Below are 21737 nucleotides of genomic sequence, written 5' to 3' on the forward strand. Positions count from 1 at the left end.
GACAGACTAGAGTGGTCATACCTGTGGAAGGTACTTGAGGTTATGGGTCTTGGAAAGAGTTTTATTCATATGATTAAAGTCCTGTATGCCTCGCCGTCGGCAATGATACTGACAGGCAAAAACTGTTCCACACTTTTTCCAGTCTCCAGATCTTCTAGACAGGGTTGTCCTCTGAGCCCAGGACTATTCGCGCTTTCCCTCGAACCATTGGCCCAATTTATTAGGCAATCGGAGGACATCGTCCCCATAATGATCAATAATACACCACACAAAATTGCTCTCTATGCGGATGACCTACTGATTTTTATGGACGACCCTTCCCGGTCGGCCACAAAATTACTGGGAATAATCGACGACTTTGGTAAATTGTCAGGCTTTAAGATTAACTGGAACAAATCAGCCTGCCTACCTCTTAATGAGCTGGCCAAGGCGGTGCGACTACCAGCCGATATCCCCATAGTGGAACATTTTAAATACTTAGGCATAGAGATATTCCCCACGCTGAGTCAAACTACTAAGTACAACTTCATGGGTACTTATGATAAAATACGCCAGGATCTAGACAGATGGTCGTCCCTTCCTAACTCCTTACAAGCCCAGGCTTCCAGAATCAAAATGAACGCCCTGCCTAGGATACATTTTGTTAGCTCAATGCTCCCCCTGCCCCCTCCAATAGACCACTGGCGCAAGGTACAATCGATGGTATCTAAGTTTATCTGGAATAACAAACGCCAGAGAATCAAAAGAGCTACTACTCAACGTAGGAAACAAGATGGGGGCCTCGCGATCCCTGATTTTAAGCTTTATTTCTGGTCCTTTTCACTGAGACCTCTGATGTGCTGGCTAGACCCTGTAGATGCTGTATCTTGGCGCTCCTTAGAAGCGGCGGCGGTCTCACCGCTAAGATTGCAGGATGTGGTGTACTCCACTGTCCCTATTTCGAAATGCTGACTGAGGTATGGACCGATCATAACTCACGTGATCCAAACGTGGCGTAATGTACAGAAGTCGTGTGGGGTTAAATGCCCATGGCACCTGGACTCTCCAATTTTTAATAACCAGCAATTACTTGTTGGGCACAAGCCGGTTAATATTCCTCAATGGCAAAGGAGGGGAGTTCATACTCTGGAGGATATTTATGATAAGAACGGCCTCTGTGCGTTTCAGGACTCAAGAGAATTTCATGATCTTCCCGGCGAGTTCTTCTTTCTTTACCTTCAACTAAGGTCAGCGCTGAGGGCGCATGGCGTGCCGTGGGCTCAAGCTTTGCACCCACACCCCTTCCTCAGGCTCATAGTGGACAGGACGACCTCCATAGGGTTTGTCTCAGACTTTTATACGCTCTTAATTCAATCCACGTATAAAAATGTATCATTGGATACAATCTGGCGTGTGGATATCCCGGAGTTGGACCCCGAGTTTGACTGGGATGATGTTTGGGCAAATGTGGCATTGTCTTCCCGCAACCCCAATCACCAGCAAATACATTTTTATTATATTCATAGGACCTATCTTACACCTAGGAAGCTATTTGCTATGGGACTGATAACCGACTCTCTGTGCACTTTGTGCTCTCAAAAGGCCACTGGCACTTATATGCATATGTATTGGGATTGCCCACCAGTGGCCCGCTTCTGGAGGTCAATAACGGACAAACTTTCAGATCTGTGTGGCTTAACTATCCCATTCACAGCTGTTACGCTACTCCTGAACAATATAACAACACTACCCGCGTCCGTACAACTGAAAAGGGTTGTCCTAGCGGGCGTCACAGCAGCGAAGAAGCTAATAGCATTGAGATGGAAGGAGCCTGAGAAGCTCACAGTGATTAACTGGTCCCTAACACTGTTGGATGTGATTTATCTTGAGATATCCATGGCGCGGGTGATTGGGGTGGGGCAGGCTGGGATTGACCTGTGGTTCGCAGCAGCTGAGAAGGTCAGGACCGCCGTGTGCGGCTGAGCGGGGTTGGGGTGCTTGTTCGGGGGAGTCCGGCGGTCTCGTGGGAGGGGGAGGAGGAAATGTCTTGTCTGTCTTGTCTTTTGTGATGTCTTGAATTTAACTGGGGATTTTATTGGGGGGCAGCTATTTAGCTATTTCTTCACTATTTGGTAATTTATTAGATAGTACCCCTTGAATTTAAAATTTAAAAAGGTTGAACTCTGTTTTCTTTTCTTTTTGTCTTTATAATTTATAAATTGTTATTTCTGTATTATTATTGTTTTTGTTATTTTCCTGTGAAGTTCTGTGTATTGTGATTGTGATTAATGTGTTGTCTTGTTTCATGTAAATAATAATTAAAAAAAATTGACCAAAAAAAAAAGCTATCCAGTAGATTTTCTAGCTCTATAGTTTTGGAGTCTGTTTTCTTATTAAAATGGATGTTCAAGTCTCCATTTAGGATCACCTTATCATATCCGGTAACACATAATGAGATCAGTTCAGAGAGCTCCTGTATAAATATTGGTGAGTGTCTGGGCGGTCGGTAAATTGTGACAATAATGGTTGATTCTGTTTTGAGCTCAATGGCAAGATATTCCATCGACATGAACTCGCCTAGTTCCGTGATTCTAAACAAGAGTTTTGAGGAGAAAATTGCTGCAACTCCGCCACCCCTTCTATTTTTTCTGGGTATTTGATAAAAATTATAGTCTGGTGGAGAAGCCTCAATTATTATTGATGTAGCTGTGTCATTATTTAGCCATGTCTCTACTAGGCAAATGCAATCTAAGTTATTTTCTTTAATCAGATCATTTACTAAAAATGTTTTATTATTCAGTGATCTGACATTTAGGAGGGCTAATTTTATTTGTTGGACTTCTTTAGAGGAGGTCTGCTTTGGCTTGACCTTGATGGCTTTGAGGTTAATAGCAGGTGAACGCATTGATGGTGTATATCTGTTATAGCTTTTACCATGCCATTGGCTAATATATAGTGTTCTTACCTTGTATCTGATGTAATGCAAAAGAAATAATCCAATTATCTGATCGCCATTTGAAGAATTGGGCGCGGAGGTCCGTGCCACGTTCAACAGCATTGCATATTGAAGGGGGGGGGCAACCTCCCAGATGTATCATTGGAACAGGTTACCTCGCCTGAGTATTTAAACCCCGCCCGCACAGCTCGGATCGTCCCAGAAAATAAACTACACCATACCCAGTAGAGTGCAATACCAGCTGGAAGGCATAGGCGGCGGTATTTGCCCTTTTGTGAGCTCAGACCCATTCCCAACGATAACATCAGGCTGGATGGATGAAAATGAATGGATATCGCTAATAAAAGAAATAACGATTAAAACCGACTATACTCGTGATTGGCGCTCAAGCGATGGCGAGTTAACCCGACCGACTATCATCGTGACTGGCGCTGAATGAGTTAATGGATGAGGCGGAGACGGATGGCTTCGCATCGGACGGTTGCCTTCACAGAGTCCATTAAAATATGTTAATAAAAAGCTTGAAGGGCATTATCCCACTTGTACCATGGCCAAAGATCAATTATTTTTAAATAAAAATTAGGAACATTTATTCGTGTTTACATGTGTTTTGCATTCAACATTTTAACACTTGTGACACTCAGGAATCTGAATAATACCTGAAACTAGTTTGTTGTCATCAGCCAGAAAGCTATGTTATGCTAGTAGGCATTGCTAGTGTTGCGTGAGGTTTGCAAACAGTGAATATATATCTGACAGTATGTTTAACACAAAGCGTAGGTAGCTATCCAGTCGTCTAATTTACCCCACCCGAAAAATAACAATACATTTCACAAACAAATCACTGACAGTACTGGGTAAATTAGATGCCTGAATAGCAACCTACAGTAAGACCTGTGTTACATACTGTAAACATACTGTTAAATCATATTCACTGCAATCCTTGTGCAACGCTACGGACCGTAATGCCTACTAGCTTCAAGTTAAAGTTCTTTATTTGTCAAATACACAACAATACAGGGGCATTGCAGGTAATGCAATTCTCAGAGCTCAGACTTGACAGTGCACAATAAGAAACAACAATGAGTACAAGAATGGTAACAATACGTAGTAGTAGTAAGATATAATACAATATAAAATGAGGTCAAATAAAATAGCTTTCTGATATTATGGCAGGATATTATATAACGAGTCCACACTATGTAGTCAGGGTATTGATTTAGAATGGTGATCAGTCTGGCAGTTTGGTTGGAATTATGTAGTAAGCGCCCCCTTTTAATGGACACCTACCAACCAATCAGAATAGAGTAGTCGCCCGGGCCATGGTATAAGTGATGTTATGGGTGTAAAATATATTTTTCCCCTGCTGCTCAAGGTCAGCAGACTATTTGAGGACACGCAAAGGATTTATAGCTTTTTCCCTTTTTTCTTTTTTTAAGACCTCTCTTAACCTTTTATTGCATGACTGGTCACATATTTGAAGAGCTATGATTTAACCGAGGTGTCTCTGATCACTTTCAGCCAGACAGCTGGCTCCCGGGGCTGATGTCAAACACAACCGAAGAGTTCGGGGGGGGGGGGTTCAACCAAAGTCAACTGAAAGGCTGGAGGTCGAGCAGTTTTATAGACAGCCTGGAAGTTGACAACTGATATATTACGCTCAGTCCGCTTGAAAACAGGGCAAGAATGGCCTCGGAAGGTAGAGATTATTATAACAGATAACATCAGTCAGCACACAAGCATAGATACACAAGCATGACGAAACACACACACACACACACACACACACACACACACACACACACACACACACACACACACACACACACACACACACACACACACACACACACACACACACACACACACACACACACACACACACACACACACACACACACACACACACACACACACACACACACACACACACACACACACACACACACACACACACACACACACGCACGCATAAGCGCATGCACGCACCCACAGACACAGCCATCGAAAGTATCAGTGTTTTCAACCACGAGGAGAAACCAAACATTTTCATTTAATTTGGTGGAACAGCACACACATGTACACACACAGGCACACACATCAGTTCATCAATGAAATCAGTGCAGTAGATCTTTGAGACTCAAGTTGTGCTAATATAATTTAGTGATGTGATGTGGCCTTTCAGAGACTAATGCTGTGAATTAAAAGTCTCAAGAAGGGGTTGGTGAATATCATGCTGAAAAACATGGCCTGATAGGCAATTTTTTACATTTGGAAAACAGGTTGTTGTCATGTATTTTCCACAGCAAGCCAAGTTCGTTCAAATACTCAAATTTAACGTCCCTTGTTTCCAGACAGGGCCTCTTTGGACAAGCACACAACATTTTGAGTCCAACTTCCCTTCTAGTTTCTCCTCACTAAGCTAAGTGCGCTTGGGTACTTGCCCACTTTGGTGACGTACTGTGATGTGGGTTGTATAGAGATGTAAGCGTACAAATGTGCAGGGATTTTTATTTTTTGTATCAAATGGGACAGACTTGAAGAACTCGCTTCATCGCATTGCGAACGCAACAAAAATGTGTTTTTCTTGCCGAAACCAACGCAGTGCATTCAGGGTCACACGTGCACCGTGCTTTCCTTAAATAAATGGGACACCCTTGCGCACTTGTGTTAAGCTCACAAATGCACACCCCAAACGACCGTCAACTGCTGGTCAAGTGTAGGTGATGGGACATGCTGCAAGGCTCAACTGATTTAGTAGGAATAAAATATAAATTTCAGACCAATAAATAGATTGTTACATCGTATGTTTTCTGAGGAGGGACATGTACCGTCATTGAAACTTACTTGCAGTGCTGATAAAGTCTTTGTAAAGTCCATAGGTCATCAATGGCTCCGGAAGACTCCTTCAGAGAGGCATATAGAGGAGAGAGAGAGAGACAAAGAGAAAGAGAGAGAAATAGAGAGAGAGAGAAAGAGAGCGAGACAAAGAGAGGGAGGGAGGGAGAGAGAGAGAGAGAGAGAGAGAGAGAGAGAGAGAGAGAGAGAGAGAGAGAGAGAGAGAGAGAGAGAGAGAGAGAGAGAGAGAGAGAGAGAGAGAGAGAGAGAGAGAGAGAGAGAGAGAGAGAGTGTGAGAGTTAAGGTGGGCAAGGAAGAGAGCAGAAATAGATGGTGGACTGTTTTATAGGGTCTGCACACAACAATGATTAATGTGGCTCAGGCCAGGGGGATGGAATTAGATGGCGCACACGTTGAGATAACCAAGTTCATCTGAAGGTACTTTCACACAGCAGCTGGACCCTGGCCAAGGATACTTAGCCCCAGAGGAGACGGACCTGGAGAGGCTGGCCCCTGCTCTGCTGTGGCAGGCCAGAGACAAAACCAAGAGCCAAAGTCAAAGAGTGAGTATGACTCAGTAGGGTTTAATATATCATCACAACACAACTTTATGGCGCTATTATTAGCCTAGCTTAAAGCTGCACTGTGTAGTGTTGGGGAAAAGAAAATTACCTCCACAATAATTAGTTACAAATCCTTGAAATTTGTTTCTAATCTCAAACACAAATCCAATAAAATTACTTTTTTTTTTAAGATTTCTTTTTTGGCGTTTTATCGCTTTATTACTACTGGGCAGTCCAGTAGGGAGAGACAGAGGAGAAATGGGAGACAGATTGGGGGGAAGACATTCGGGAAATAACGACGGATTCGGGAATCGAACCCGGGTCGCCCGTGTCGCGGCTGAGCGCGCTATGTGGTTCGCCACTGGGGCGCCATAAAATGACCTTTTGAAACAAAGAACCAACCATTGCACTGAGAAGAGTATTCTTTGTATGGTGAATGTGTATTGCGGCGTAGGGATCCAGTTCTTCCTTTTGTGACACTAGTAGTCCCCCCTGATGCACTGTCCAGCTTTAAACCATGTTTAAAATGTACTAAATGGATATGGTAAAGTACTGGTTGAATTTATGGTCTCAGAGGATGGAATTAGATCTGAATTAGATCTGAAACAAACTTTTCATCACTTGTAGATGTTGATACATACAGTAGAGGCCTCAACAGTGACAAAGTCCCATGATCCCACAGCATAACATCAAACCACTTCCTGGAGTGGGTCAGAGCTTCAAACCCGCCAGTCACAACACTGTCTTGACCTCTGTGACCCGCCCCTGTCCCCAACAGGCCTATCAGTGGACTTGCCGACTGATACTGTACCAATCCAGTTCCCATGCTATTTACATTACACTGATAATTTACAAAAAAAACAAGAGGGAAAATATTCATTCATTGTTATCCGTGTAAAGATTCAGCTTTTGCAATTTGCACTCCTGAACTTGCAAATGCATTTGTTATAATAACAGTTTGCGGCACACAATGCCTAACAATGCCCTAATGGTGTAATTCAAAGGACAGTGTTCATGTCAGAATAAAGTATTGTGGTTAACGACAGAACATAAATCTATTCAGTTTGCAGCACTACTGAATAATGAGACTTCAAACATTCATCTAGAGTGTAAATAGATGTAAATATGACTCATTACTTTCTTGAGAATGCAGTCATTGTATGTGAGGAAACTATATGCAGGCTCTGAGTTAATACTTCAGTAAAACAGGACTCTTTCATCCAGAAGAGCAAAGTCAACTTAATTTGTTGCAAATGGTTTGATCTTTAGATAAAACAACAGGCACTTACAAAGAATAATTTTGGCTTCCTGGCCAAATGAAAACACACGGCCCCCTTGAGTCTCACCCTTAGTAGTCATCCATCCAACTGGAGTCTATACCTGGATGCGTGCTTAGCTGGAGCTGAGGATGCAGAAAAGATTCTTATTGGGGATTGGAACACGGATATGCAACAAAAAGATGCACCCGTCTTCAAATCCTTCGATAGGTTTTGTGATCTGCACGGCCTCAGCCAGCTGATCACCCAACCGACACGTGTATGTGAGTCAACTCAGACTACCATTGACCTCATCCTGACCTCTGACAAGTCCAAGATCTCCAATAAAGGGGTTATAGCATGCGGGTTAAGTGATCATTATATGATATTCTGTACCCGCAAAAAGCTAAAACAAAAGGCTGGCTGTCACATCTAGAGACCTCAAAACCTACTCTAGCGAGGCCTTTAACCTTGAACTGGAGAGTCTGGACTGGTCAGATGAGCTCAATGGTACACTGGTTGAAGAAACATGGCTTGGTTTCAAAACCAAATTTTCAACAATACTAAACAACATGGCCCCCCTAAGAACCACCAGGGTATAAAATCGCGCTGAGCCGTGGATGCACACTGAAATACTGACCGCTATGAAAACCAGAGACAAAAAATGCTCTGAGTTTCGTAAAAGTCAGTCAAAGCTTACCAAAAGCACGAGCAGTAAACTCCAAGCCCACGTGACTGAACTCAAACTGGAAAGAAACAGACTAAGAAATGACGTAAACTCCATGATCAAAACAGCAAAAAAAAAAATCATCAATGACAAAACCGAGGAAAACAAAAACAAACCAGGTGAACTTTGGAAATTACTCAATAACCAACTAGGCTGCAGTAAAAAACTTAAAACCAGATTCTCAAACATAAACATAAAGACGGACAACACGCTCATCACAGACAAGCTGGATGTAGCCAATTACTTAAACAGTTTCTTCACAAACATAGCCACAACACTGGTAAACAAACTACCCTCCCACTCAGGGCATTATGGGGTAGAACACATAGTAGCATACTACAAGAACCTAGGGGTCCACAAAGACGACTTCAAACTGGAAATGGTAACAACAGATGAGGTACTCAAAAAACTGAGCGCCCTCCAACCTAACAACCATGCCATGACAACATCCCCTCCAAATTCCTCAGAGACTCAGCAGCCGCCATCACCCCAGTCATCACACGCATAATAAACCTCTCCATAAAACAGGGACACGTCCCCAAGGACTTCAAAATTGCGAGAGTAACACCCCTGCACAAAAAAGGCAGTAAATTAGACCCAGGCAACTACCGCCCTGTTTCTATCCTTACCTCCATCTCGAAAGTCATGGAAAAAATTGTATACAAACAAGTCGAAAAATACCTTGCGGAAAAAAATCGAATCTACGAATTCCAATCTGGCTTCAGAACATCCCACTCCACTGACACATGCCTTCTCTATTTAAACGACCACATCAAACAAGAAGTGGACGTGGGCAAATACTGCGGCATGGTCATGCTGGACCTACAAAAGGCCTTCGACACTGTCAATCACACCATTCTGATTGACAAGCTAAAAGCAATTGGTTTTGATAGTCCATCAGTGAGCTGGATGCAATCCTACCTGGAGGGGAGAGAGCAGATGGTAGAGGTAAACGGTACCCTATCCCCCCCCCCTCACAGTGAGCTGTGGTGTTCCACAAGGAAGCATACTAGGTCCGCTACTGTTCCTAATTTATGCAAATGTCATGTCGTCAGCTTGTGACTGCAACTTGTTCCTGTTTGCGGACGACTCAGCCCTGCTGGTCTCTGACAAGAACAAGTTAGATTGAAAAAACCCTCAGCTCAGAACTAGGCAAAATCTGCATATGGCTCGCTGATAACAAACTATCATTACACATGGGCAAAACAGAGTCCATTATCTTCGGTTCAAATAACAAACTCAGCAAGACCGACGGCTTCTCAGTTACAGTGGGTGACAATATTGTCACAAGGAAAGAAGATATTACCTACCTGGGTTCCATCCTAGAGGCAAATCTTTCCTGTGACAAAATGGCATCCAATGTAATAAAAAAAGTCAACCAACAAACTCGATTCTTGTACCGGATCTCCTCACTGGTAAACAAGAATACCCTGAAGACTCTGGCAGGAGCACTCATTCAAGGGTACTACGACTATGCTTGCACCTCATGGTACCAAAGCACCTCAAAGGCGCTAAAAACAAAATTACAAACATCTCAAAACAAACTGGTCAGACTACTGCTTGACCTTACTCCTAGAACCCACCTCACCCCTGCCCACTTTGACAACCTAGGATGGCTTAGAGTAGACGACAGAGTACAGCAACTTGCAATGGGCCTGGTCTACAAGATACACTACACGACCAAGGTACCCATGTACATGTCAAAATACTTCCCAAAGGTCAGTGAATACCACGATCACAACACCAGAGGGAGCTCCACAAATCATGTTAAACCCAGATTCGGCTCAAACAAGGGACTAAACACATTTCGCAATTGTGCCACATCAATGTGGAACGCCCTACCCAAAGCTGTAAAGGAATGTGAATCACTACCCACTTTCAAAAACACTCTCAAAAAACACCTACGGGAGACTGGCCCCTGTAAATGTCCTAACACAACCCCCTCAAATGTACAGTAAATGACCAAGTATGGTCTTGTCAATATTCCAATGTACAGTTTTGCTTAGTTGTACAGTGTCCCCCACCCACCCCTCCTACCCAACCTCCCCCCACCCACCCACCCACCCACCTCCAATGTAGACTCTACAGACTATACTCTACAGACTCTCTACAGACTCTATTCTACAGACTCTACTCTACACTACAGGGAGAAGCACCTGGCGGAGTGCCTTCGCTTAATTAAGACTGTTCAACATCATTTACATGACAGATGGCATACGATGGATGAAGAGTTCATACAGAATTCACAAGTCAGCAGAAACACAGAGAGCAGAGGGGGAGAGAGAGAGAGATAGAGATAGAGGGAGAGGGAGAGAGAGACCAATTACAAAGGCCATATTTGGTCAGCAATGGATTTCCTGCAACACACAACAGCTCTGAGTAATGAAGTCGGCCAGCTGATGAGGTGGATCGATTCCGCATCCCAATTCAAAATGCACATATGTCTATATAGAGTTCCTCACGCAGTGCAGAGTGCAGACCCAATATTCTATTTGTATGCAGACGCACCCAAGTGCATGGCAATATGCAACGCAGGACAATTGTGTGTATTGAGCTGTACTGTATTGTACCCATTCTGCAATCTGTTAATAACATTTTCAATCAATCAATCAATCAATCAATCAATTCAATTCAATCAATTTCAATTAGGACTCTGTAAACCAGTGGTCACCAACCCGTCGATCGCGATCGACTGGTCGATCTTTAAGACCTTCCCTGTAGATCTTTCCCTGATTTTTTTTTTTTATCTTTCCCTGAGAGTCCACATTACAGTTCTACTTTTGTTTTGATGTGACAAGTGATGCTGCATAAGATTACTGCACTTAGCACTGACTGAGAAAGTACATATTACAGTTCTACTTTGACAAACATATTTACAATTAGCATTTTCTAATGTTAATAATATGAGTCCACATTACAGTTCTACTTTTGTTTTGATGTGAAAAGTGATGCTCCATAAGAGGACTGCACTTAGCACTGACTGAGAAAGTACATATTACAGTTCTACTTTATAAAATGCTAATTGTAAATATGTTTGGCAATGTTAATAAAAGAAGGTCCACATTACAGTTCTACTTTTGTTTTGATGTGAAAAGTGATGCTGCATAAGATGACTGAGCACTGACTGAGAAAGTACATATTATTACAGTTCTACTTTGACGTTTTAATGTTGGACCAAAGCATTGCATGTAATTAGAATACAGGCAAATAAAAGTAATTTAGTTTAAAGTACAATCTTGGCTGTATTTTTCTCTCAACGCTTCAATAGGTAGATCTTGCCATCACCAAAAAAAGATCTTGGGCTTAAAAAGGTTGGTGACCACTGCTGTAAACTGTATCAAACCAAATATGTGTCGTGTGACATCTCTTAGATGAATTATCTAAAAAAGGTATTCATTGTATTTCCCATATTTAAACATTTTGCAATGCAATGCTGTCTTCAGTCCCAACAGGTGGGTGGGGTTTGGCTGGAGAAAAGGGTTACCTGATAAATCATGTGGCACAAGGACACGCAATCATGCTAGAAGCACCAGAGTTTGTTTGTTTGGAGTTCGAATGAGCTTTCCCACCATCCCAAACCAATAGGACTATCCAGGGTTTGATTAAAGCGGACCAAATAGCTCAGGTGTGAAAGCAACCGTAACACTTTCTCCGCCAACAACGAGTATACTCGTTATTGGTCGCCAGCGGTTGAGCGCCACAGGCGGCAAATAACGAGTATACTCGTTATTTGATAGTTTTTCCTTTATTTAAATTTTAATATTCTATTCAATGTCAGGGACCCGTATGTTGCCGTTAGAAGGCATACTGCGACCCCGAGGGTGCAATACCGGCCAGATCCTCCCAGGTGGCAGTATCGAGAGTGCAGTAAACCCTGTTCCAGACCCTGTGTTACACTCAAATATCTCCGGGCGCAGTTTTCTGGGTCGGGCGAGTCGAGCGGTTCTCCCGATTGCATTGAAGCGCGTCAAATGCCCCCGATCCATATGTTGCGGTGGGTTATGTCGTGGACCAGATGGACCAGATGGCGATCAAACAATTGGAATATTCTTTTTGAAATACTCCCGATCACAGGTAAGGACTATCTGATGTCAATTCTAGCTTGATCGTGCAATGTTTTTATACCGTTATTGGTCGCCAGCGGTTGAGCGCCACAGGCGGCAAATAACGAGTATACTCGTTATTTGATAGTTTTTCCTTTATTTAAATTTTAATATTCTATTCAATGTCAGGGACCCGTATGTTGCCGTTAGAAGGCATACTGCGACCCCGAGGGTGCAATACCGGCCAGATCCTCCCAGGTGGCAGTATCGAGAGTGCAGTAAACCCTGTTCCAGACCCTGTGTTACACTCAAATATCTCCGGGCGCAGTTTTCTGGGTCGGGCGAGTCGAGCGGTTCTCCCGATTGCATTGAAGCGCGTCAAATGCCCCCGATCCATATGTTGCGGTGGGTTATGTCGTGGACCAGATGGACCAGATGGCGATCAAACAATTGGAATATTCTTTTTGAAATACTCCCGATCACAGGTAAGGACTATCTGATGTCAATTCTAGCTTGATCGTGCAATGTTTTTATACCGATCCAGGTGATCCGCGTTTTTAGTGTTCAATACGAATGCCGTTACTGGCAATCAAAATATCAGAAACGACCCCCCATTTCATGCATTCATGATGAAACATAATAGCTATTATATACATTTGATTTGGGAATAGTAGCGTGTCCAGGCAAGAAACGCCAATGCTTAGTAAAATTCACGTATAAGGCTATAACTCAGCCTTTCGGGAATTACCCCAGACCACTCTGAAATTATACTGTCAAATGACCATAGTATTGTCCCCATAGATATAATATAGATATAGCTCTACAAACAAGGTGACACACTCCTATCTTTAAAGCGTGGCATAGCTACAACGGGACCCCGTCTAATCCCTGGCGCTGAATGAGTTAACGGTGCTGTAAATGATTTTTTTGTGTGTGTTAAAATAAGTGTTAAATAGCTCTACATTCCAACAGCCATCACTGATATAGTGTTCAGTCAGTAACATGGGAAAACAGAAAATAAGAACTCCACAAAGAGGCATACCGCGGTTCCAGAGTGGAGCGTGGGGAGTATCACCATTCTATTTGACTTTCCATTCAAAGGTCACTTCAATGTTCAGTTTACAATGTTCAATTAAATGTAAACTTTTTTTTTCTGCACTGATGGCTATGCCATTGAATATAAAGTTTTGTTCACGGAAATGTATCTCAGACTTTGACTTGAGGACCTTTATTTTGAAAATGTTTGACTAGAAATCCTATGATTCTGCTGCTCACACTGAGCCATGACTCAAAGTCTTCCTTTTTTTAGAGATCACCTACTGATTAGTATCAATTGTCCTGATCAGCGTCATTTTGGGACTACTATTTGTGGCACAGATGGATATGGGGCTGGATTCACAAAACAATTGTTAAGACAAAAGTTAAGTTTGTAAGAATCTTTGTACAAATTTCAAAAAAGAAAATCTTACAAACGTATTAAATATTATTGTAAGAACTTCTTAAATATCGTCGAATGGATATATTTTAGAAGTTATATTATAAACAAACCCATGTATTCTGTAGGCTTGAGTTGGCTAGAAATTACACTGAAATAGTAAGCCATCCTTGTACTCAATGGGCCACGGCTTAGAGATAGGGATGCATGGCGGTGTTTGCAGGGCTATATCTATATTCTATATTATAGCTATGGAGATGTGGTACTCTCAAGAATATGTGCATAATCTTGTGTCATTTTTGCAATCTAATTATTATGATTAGAATAATTGTGCCTAGCCATAGACAGTAGGGTCTTGTTGAGGCATCTTCAAAAAAGATTTGTTTACATATTATGAAAGTACAGATTCATACCTTCAAAATAAGCCATCACTTGAACATTTTGGTGGGATACTTTTCAAGCTACTTCCTATGAATCATGGTGATATCACACAACATATTCAGAGACAAATGGCCTTGACAGTTTACACTTAGTGTTAAAAAACTACACCACTACCCAGAATGCATTGTAATCCATGGCCCCCCTCTCTCTGGGGCAATTAACACATGGCAGCGTTCTAGTCAGGCTCTTTTGTTATGACAATGACTGTCTTGTGGGCGTCTCTACATTTCGTAGCCGCATTGCTGCAGACCCCTCTCTGATTGGTTGAACTCCATTTCTGCAGACCCCTCTCTGATTGGTTGAGCGAAGCCCCTCTATGATTGGTTGAGCGTCATGTGAGCGAAGCCCCTCTCAGATTGGTTTAGCTCGTCATGCGGTAAAAGGCGGATGTAATGTTATCATATCAAGAAGATAAGCAGAAATGTACTACCAGATTCGCGTATAACGTTATTTATTTCCCGTGACTTCGCGGTTTATTCATAACGTTATGCACATTTCACAACACAGCCAGCTGTTAGAAACTGTACATTGTAACATTATATAACATAACGTTATGTTATTTTGCGGTTATTTCGCGGTTTATTCACATAACGTTATATTGTTTACACGGTCTTTCTTCTATTATAACCCTCCCAAATCATATTCAGAAAGTATCACAGAGACTTCTATTGACCAAGGAATTAGTTATTATTTCGCGGTTTATTCACATAACGTTATATTGTTTACACCGTCTTTCTTCTATTATAACCCTCCCAAATCATATTCAGAAAGTATCACAGAGACTTCTATTGACCAAGGAATTAGTTATTATTTCGCGGTTTATTCACATAACGTTATATTGTTTACACTGTCTTTCTTCTATTATAACCCTCCCAAATCATATTCAGAAAGGCACACACAACATATTCCAGTTAACGGTATATTTTTTTAATGATTCGTTATGGCATAATCAATACTTCCATGCGTATAAATTGCGTTCGCGACCTCCATGTTTTGGGGGTAGTCATCAGAAACCTCGGATCCGGGATTCGCTCCCGTCCGTCGGGCAAGAACTGTGGGTTTTCAGCCTCTCTCTCTGGAGCTTAACAGAGTTTCCTCCGGAGTTTCTGGAGGAGCTTGTCGTGGCGCATGCGCATGCGCACGCTCAACCAATCAGAGAGGGGCTTCGCTCAACCAATCAGAGAGGGGTCTGCAGAAATGGAGTTCAACCAATCAGAGAGGGGTCTGCAGAAATGCGGCTACGAAATGTAGAGACGCGTCTTGTGGCACTGCAAACACAACACCCATAGAGGAAAAAGGAAAAGTCATGATAGTTTATTAAAAAATGTGTGTCGTAGTGAAAGGTTAACCTGCTGTAGTGTGGTAGTGCAAAGTTAACCTTCTGTAGTGTGGTAGTGAAAGGTTAACCTGCTGTAGTGTGGTAGTGAAAGGTTAACCTTCTGTAGTGTGGTAGTGAAAAGTTAACATTCTGTAGTGTGGTAGTGAAAGGATTATGTCTGTTTTAATTTAATAAGTGGTCTTAAAATGTCAGTAGTGTACCAGAGCAGACTATATTTTTAGGAAGGAGGTTGAAGAGGTTAAAGAGGAGTATCTTCTTTAGTTAGAGGTATTGTTTAGATTTTTGGTTCCTATTTCCTACTTACCAAAGTCAATGGGGTCAAGCTCCTTACTTTTACAGTGCACACAAAGTAGATTTCAGTGTGCCCCAGGTAGCTTGTACAGACAGGTGCTTGACCCCGTTGACTTTGCATTAGTTTGTGGTTAACTATACAGAGCTAGTATGAGGAACAGCATGGGTTGTGGCAAGAAATTATATTATATTATATTTCCCTGCTATGTAAGTGCAACTCTATGCCATTACACTGTCTTCTATATCAGGGGTTCCCAAACTTGTCAGGCCGGGACCCAGAAAATAAGGCGTCAGAGAGCCGCGGCCCAATGCACACTGTCTGGCTTTTTTTTTCTTTTTTGCCAGGCAAATATCACTTCAATCCTATTAAGTTAGTTCAAGTTAGTTATTCATATATATGTGCTATTTATGAGAGGGCTAACTTGTTGCAAAATAATAATGATAATAATAATAGCCTCATTAAAATACTATTGTTGCTTCGGTTGTTTTCAGCGTTTTATGTGCATAATCTGTTATTTAGTTTGAAATGTTCGTTGAAATAAGTAGATTTTTCGTTTTTGTTTATTTATTAAGTTAATATAAAACCATATAGTCACATTTTAGAATACAATAGAATATAATTTTAGAATACAACTAGAAACACTGTCCTGGCCTGCTTCTAAGTTCAGTGGCCTGACAAAAATAAATAAATGACTTTTTTTTTCTTTTCTTTTTTTAAATCATCTCGCGGCCCTCCCGTGGCTGCTCGCAGCCCACCTTTGGGTCGCGACCCTGACTTTGGGAACCCCTGTTCTATATGACATGCCCCAGTGATGAGCAATCTCCAAGTATTAGGCCTATATGTATCTAGTATTTATATAATGTATTATATATACTTGTCCTAATATACTAACCTACACTGTAGCACTCAACACTTGGATGAACATTGTTACTCAGCTGATGGAGTTGTGCCCTTCCTGATGACTTGTCGTACAGACCTTGTAAGTCTAAAAGTGGATAAAAGCGTCAGCAAAATGACTAAATGTAAATGTATTATAAGGAGGACCTAGTATTTATATACTGTATTATGTGGACCAGGACCTAGTATTCATATGATGTATTATATGGACCTATGATTTATATAATGTATTATATGGACCCAGTATATATATACACTGTATATACTGTATTATATGGACCTACTGTAGTATTTATATGATGTATTATATGGACCTAGTATTGGTATACTGTATTATATGGACCTATTATTTATATAATGTATTATATGGACCTAGTATTTATATACTGTATTATATGGACCTAGTATGTATATTATGTATTATGACTTGAAAATGGGGGACCCTGATGTAAACAAGACGAAAGTCTTTCTCTGGTCTGCTTCCCCTTAACAATTGTGTGTATTGAGCCAGCATAACTGGACCACATACCACTTTAACATAACCTGTAGAGGTCAATGGTTCGAGGCTTGAATGCTCCCAAGCACTGGAATACACAAACACGTCTCAACACCTCAATAGTCAAGATATTAATCAAGTTTCATGATTTTATTATCATTTAAAATAAAGTACAGAATAGAGCTGTATTAATAATAGCTCAGATTATTCATACCTGTAACTTTGGATAATTCCGTGATACACAAGATTTATTCACATACACACCAGTGCATACAGTGAAATGCGGGTGGCCATGCCCGCTTTGATTGTGCAGTAATACTAATAAACTGCGCGTTTTTGTCCTCGGCGCAGTGTCTACCGAATTCACCAAACCGGTTTAGCGCCTCAGCCACGTCTCTCGCTGTACTCTGCATGGTGACTATCAACAGAGCACTGTCAACACGCTGTTTATATTATCCATCAATAGCCATCAACTTAAGGACGTCACCGCCGTGGCGGCCTGACCAATAAGCACCCCTGCACCCGCCAAACCCTCCCCCCACCCCCACTTTCCTCACGAAATGGAACATCGTCAAAATTAATGAAATGAAAACAGTACTAAATTGTAGTCGATTAAATTACTTTCTTATGACATTAGGTTGCATTAAATCCACTGGAACGAAATTTGTTCGCTCATAGAATTTGTGACATTCTAAATGTGATTTAATGTTGTTTAATGACAAAACGACCCGACCCGCGTTTTATGATGAACAGCCTTTTCGGAGTCAGTTCGACACGCGTAATATAGACACTGGCGTTGGTCACAAGTTAAGTTGCTATAACTTATAGCTATAACGTTAAGATAAGTGTAATTTAACATTTCGTTCTCTCTGCTATTAACACTTTGAGTGCCAGCCACGATAAATCTTGTTAGTTCATGCCATGCGTTGAGTGCCAAGAACGAGAAATCTCGTTATTTAATCGCTATTTTTTTTATTATCAATTTCCATTCATTTTTCATCAATCTAGCCTCACGTTACCAGTGGGGATCTGTCTGAGCTTGAACAGGGAAAATACCGCCCCCTATCGTCTCTCCGGATGGTATTGCACCCATTGGATTGGACTGAATGAAATGCATGGGGGAAAAAAAGAGTCCGGAATCCACATTTTACTTGTCAGGCATGTAACCGGAGACGATCCCAGTCATTGCCCACCCTCAGAACAGCGTGGAATATGTGTTACCAGTACCCAGCGTTCAATAAACGCGATCGATATTTGGAATATCAGGAATTGGAATAATCTTTTTGGAGAACATCTGATCTGAGGTAAGGAATCTATTTTACCAGTCTTGGGATAATCAGAGCTCTTTTCACCTATATCTCAGCGTGTCCCATATGTGTGTGTGGCTGTGAGTGTGTGTGTGCTGATCAGGAAATAAGATCATCGATTTTTCAGCCCGCTTCTCTAGCGTGCATAAGTACACATATACTATCGATAATCTAGCGTTTATTTGAAAACGATTCATAAATAGGCCGAAAAATTACAACATGTTTTGTGTATTCCAGTAAAGCGCAATTCCTGCAGAATCTTTAAATTTTTCTGGAAGTTTAAAAAAACAAGCGTTTTTCAAAATATTATAAAACGGAAATGAACCGATTAAAAAACAATCTGTTTCGACAATGTTGACTGGAAACAAGTCATTGATAAGCGACGGGCGTATTAGACACATAATAATTTAAGATATAGTTTATGCGTTCGCAAATGTGATCGTCCTCCCATTGACTACAGCGCTGGCACTCAAGCGCTATTTCTGGCGCCCCCAGCTGGCACTCAAAGTGTTAAGAAAGGAGAGCTATCGCCTGTGTGTGCTTCAACACCTCTCTACAGGTAAATACCTGTGATTAATGCATAAATAACATGCGCAGACAGACCACCTGCGATAGCCTCTAAAACGCTGACGATAGGCCTCTGGGACCAACTCATAAGCCCTCAATATGGAAGCCTTAACAAGCTCATAGTCAGCACTTTGTTCAAGGGACAGAGCAGTATACGCCCCCTGTGCCTTACAAACGAGAACACACTGCAGCAGCAGCGTCCAGGCCGTATCAGGCCACTTCAACGTGGTTGCCACCTGTTCAAAAAGGGGAAAATACCTATCCACATCCTTCTCAAAAAAAGGAGGCACCATCCTAATATTTTTGCCGACATCAAAACCGGAACGTGACTCTGAATGCAGAGTGCCCGCCTGCAAGGCAGCATGCTTAAAGTCAAGCTCCTTCAGCGCACGTTCGTGCTCCAAGACATTCAAGTAACGCTCTTGCTGTAGCTGTTGTTCCTTAAACTCACGCTCCTTAATCCTCTCCTCTCGCTGTCTCTCCTCTCTCCTCTCCTCTTGCTGTAACTGTTTCTCCTTAAACTCTAACTCTCTAAGCCTCCACTCACCCTCCGCCACCCCAGATAGTAGCGGAGACACGTCAGACAAAAGAGGCTCCTCCACCCTCGCCACAAGCACCTGCTCCCTAATGAGTAAAACCCTCAAAGCACTCAAGGCAGTTGGTTTCAAACGCTTCTCACTGGCAGTAAGCTCCACCTTGTAGTGCATAGCAAGCTCCAGAAGCTGTTCTTTGGAAAACCTCTCCAACATCTCATGAGAAGGGTGATCAACAAAATCCTTTATGGAAGCCATCCTTACTGCACCAGTGCCACAACCTGCTCACTTTAGAGTTACCAAAAGCTGCAAAAAGCACCCTAGCATACACACAATTTACCTGAAGAACCACTAAAGAACCACTGAAGAACCACTGAAGAACCACGAAGAACCACTGAAGAACCACTAAAGAGCCACTAAAGAACCACTGAAGAACCACTGAAGCACCCCTTGTTAGTGTTAACATGCTAATGCTAATAACTATAAGGAGAGCAGTCAGCTTTTGTGCCTGTCCGCCTGTGTGATCGGCGTGCGGAGATGTGTGCTCTACTGAGTGCACCTTTCTAGTTTGCAAAATAATTCAACCACCCTGAAATAAGCAGATGTGTCATACGCGCAGGAGGTCAGGTGCTAACAGGTAGGCTATCCAAACACTGAGTTACACTCAAAACAAAAAATTAAATACAAAAATTCAAACAGGTGCCCCTCATAACCTGATACGACTACTTACAGCTTCTACATCTAAACTGCAGTCAAACGGCCCACCACAAAATACATCAGGCCCTAACACACTACCTGTATTTTCTGGCACCCTAACCTACCTACCCTGAAGCTAACGCACTGTAGACCAAAGATCATATTGAGCATCCACCCGTCAAGTATATGGTATGGTACAAGACAAGTAGATGGTACTAATCACTTCTATGACTGCCCCAGGAGTAAGTGGTACACAGGAAGCTGACAAACAACCAGAAAATAATGACACTACCTGTAGCTGAGGGGTACAATTCCCTGACTGTATTGTTAGATATGATATTTAATACCACTACCTCATGTACTTTAACTTCTGGCCACCCAGTACAAGATATAAGTATGATGAACACTTTCCCACCTGATGAAACGAACCAACACAAATGGACCAAATCGAATATTTAATACAGCAAAGGGTGTATACAACATTCACTTAATTACATTTATGATTTGAAATGTTGAGTATGCACTTTTATGGCAAATGAGTATTCGTAGGTAAATCAACATTGAATGTCCAATCTCTGGTTGCGCAGGGAGTAAGTATACAACCTGGAATATTTAGGAAACGATAGCGATAGTACTTAAATGATTATAGCTGGATACACTAAGGGGGGGGGGGGGTCCCGCTGGTTGTAAGACAGTAGGAGGGGGGGGTTAGAGAAGTCGCTGGCGGTATCCCATCTGGCCGACGGTGTCTTGGGAGAATCCAAAGTCTTAGACCCAGTGCCCACAGAACCTCGGGCCGCAGACGAATACAGCTGGACCCTCTGTGGAACGGTATCTGCCGGTCCACAACGGAGAGACGTGGTGCGACCTCACATGTAGAGCGCCGCCTCACCTGTAGTCCTCTCCGGGGGGTAATTCCAACACTCGACAGTGTTGGCCTTTATCCATGGAATAATCAAAGCACATAAAGCATAATCCAAGAGCCGTGGAAGGCTCGCCGTCGTCGGGTAGAGTAATCCAATATACAGGTCCAGTCGCTCTTGACCCGGAGCTCCTCGGATGCAATCACCACTAGGGGTCTGACCAGCCTGGATAAGCGTCCAGATAACGTCAGGAACGATGGGGGTACTGATAACTGTAGAACTCGAACCGAACGATGCACCATACATAAATAGACTATTATTAGCTTAATAGAATACGTCCAACTCGACGGTATGGTGCCAAACTATGACCATTCAACTATTAATCTACACGATATCTCAATGCCTATTCTGGGCCAAGTAGGCCCTACTACACCGCACGTGCTTCGTGGGGAGGCTTTTGCGTCTGTCACTCTGTTGGAGGGTAAAGAACTGGACTAAAAGAAAGTTCT

General features: G+C 42.2%; 1 protein-coding gene across 2 annotated transcripts in view; it reads right to left on the reverse strand.

Moving 5' to 3' along the window:
* Positions 1-21737, reverse strand: part of arhgap10 (Rho GTPase activating protein 10) — a 282472-nt gene that overhangs the window by 110879 nt on the left and 149856 nt on the right. For both annotated transcript variants that reach the window (XM_084318126.1, XM_084318127.1), the window contains exon 16: positions 5783-5841. In XM_084318126.1, the coding sequence (XP_084174252.1) occupies positions 5783-5841 (59 nt within the window). The remainder of the gene's footprint in view (positions 1-5782; positions 5842-21737) is intronic.

Source organism: Notolepis coatsorum (genome assembly GCF_963971535.1).
Source record: "Notolepis coatsorum genome assembly, chromosome: 7".
NCBI classification, from domain to species: Eukaryota; Metazoa; Chordata; class Actinopteri; order Aulopiformes; family Paralepididae; genus Notolepis; species Notolepis coatsorum.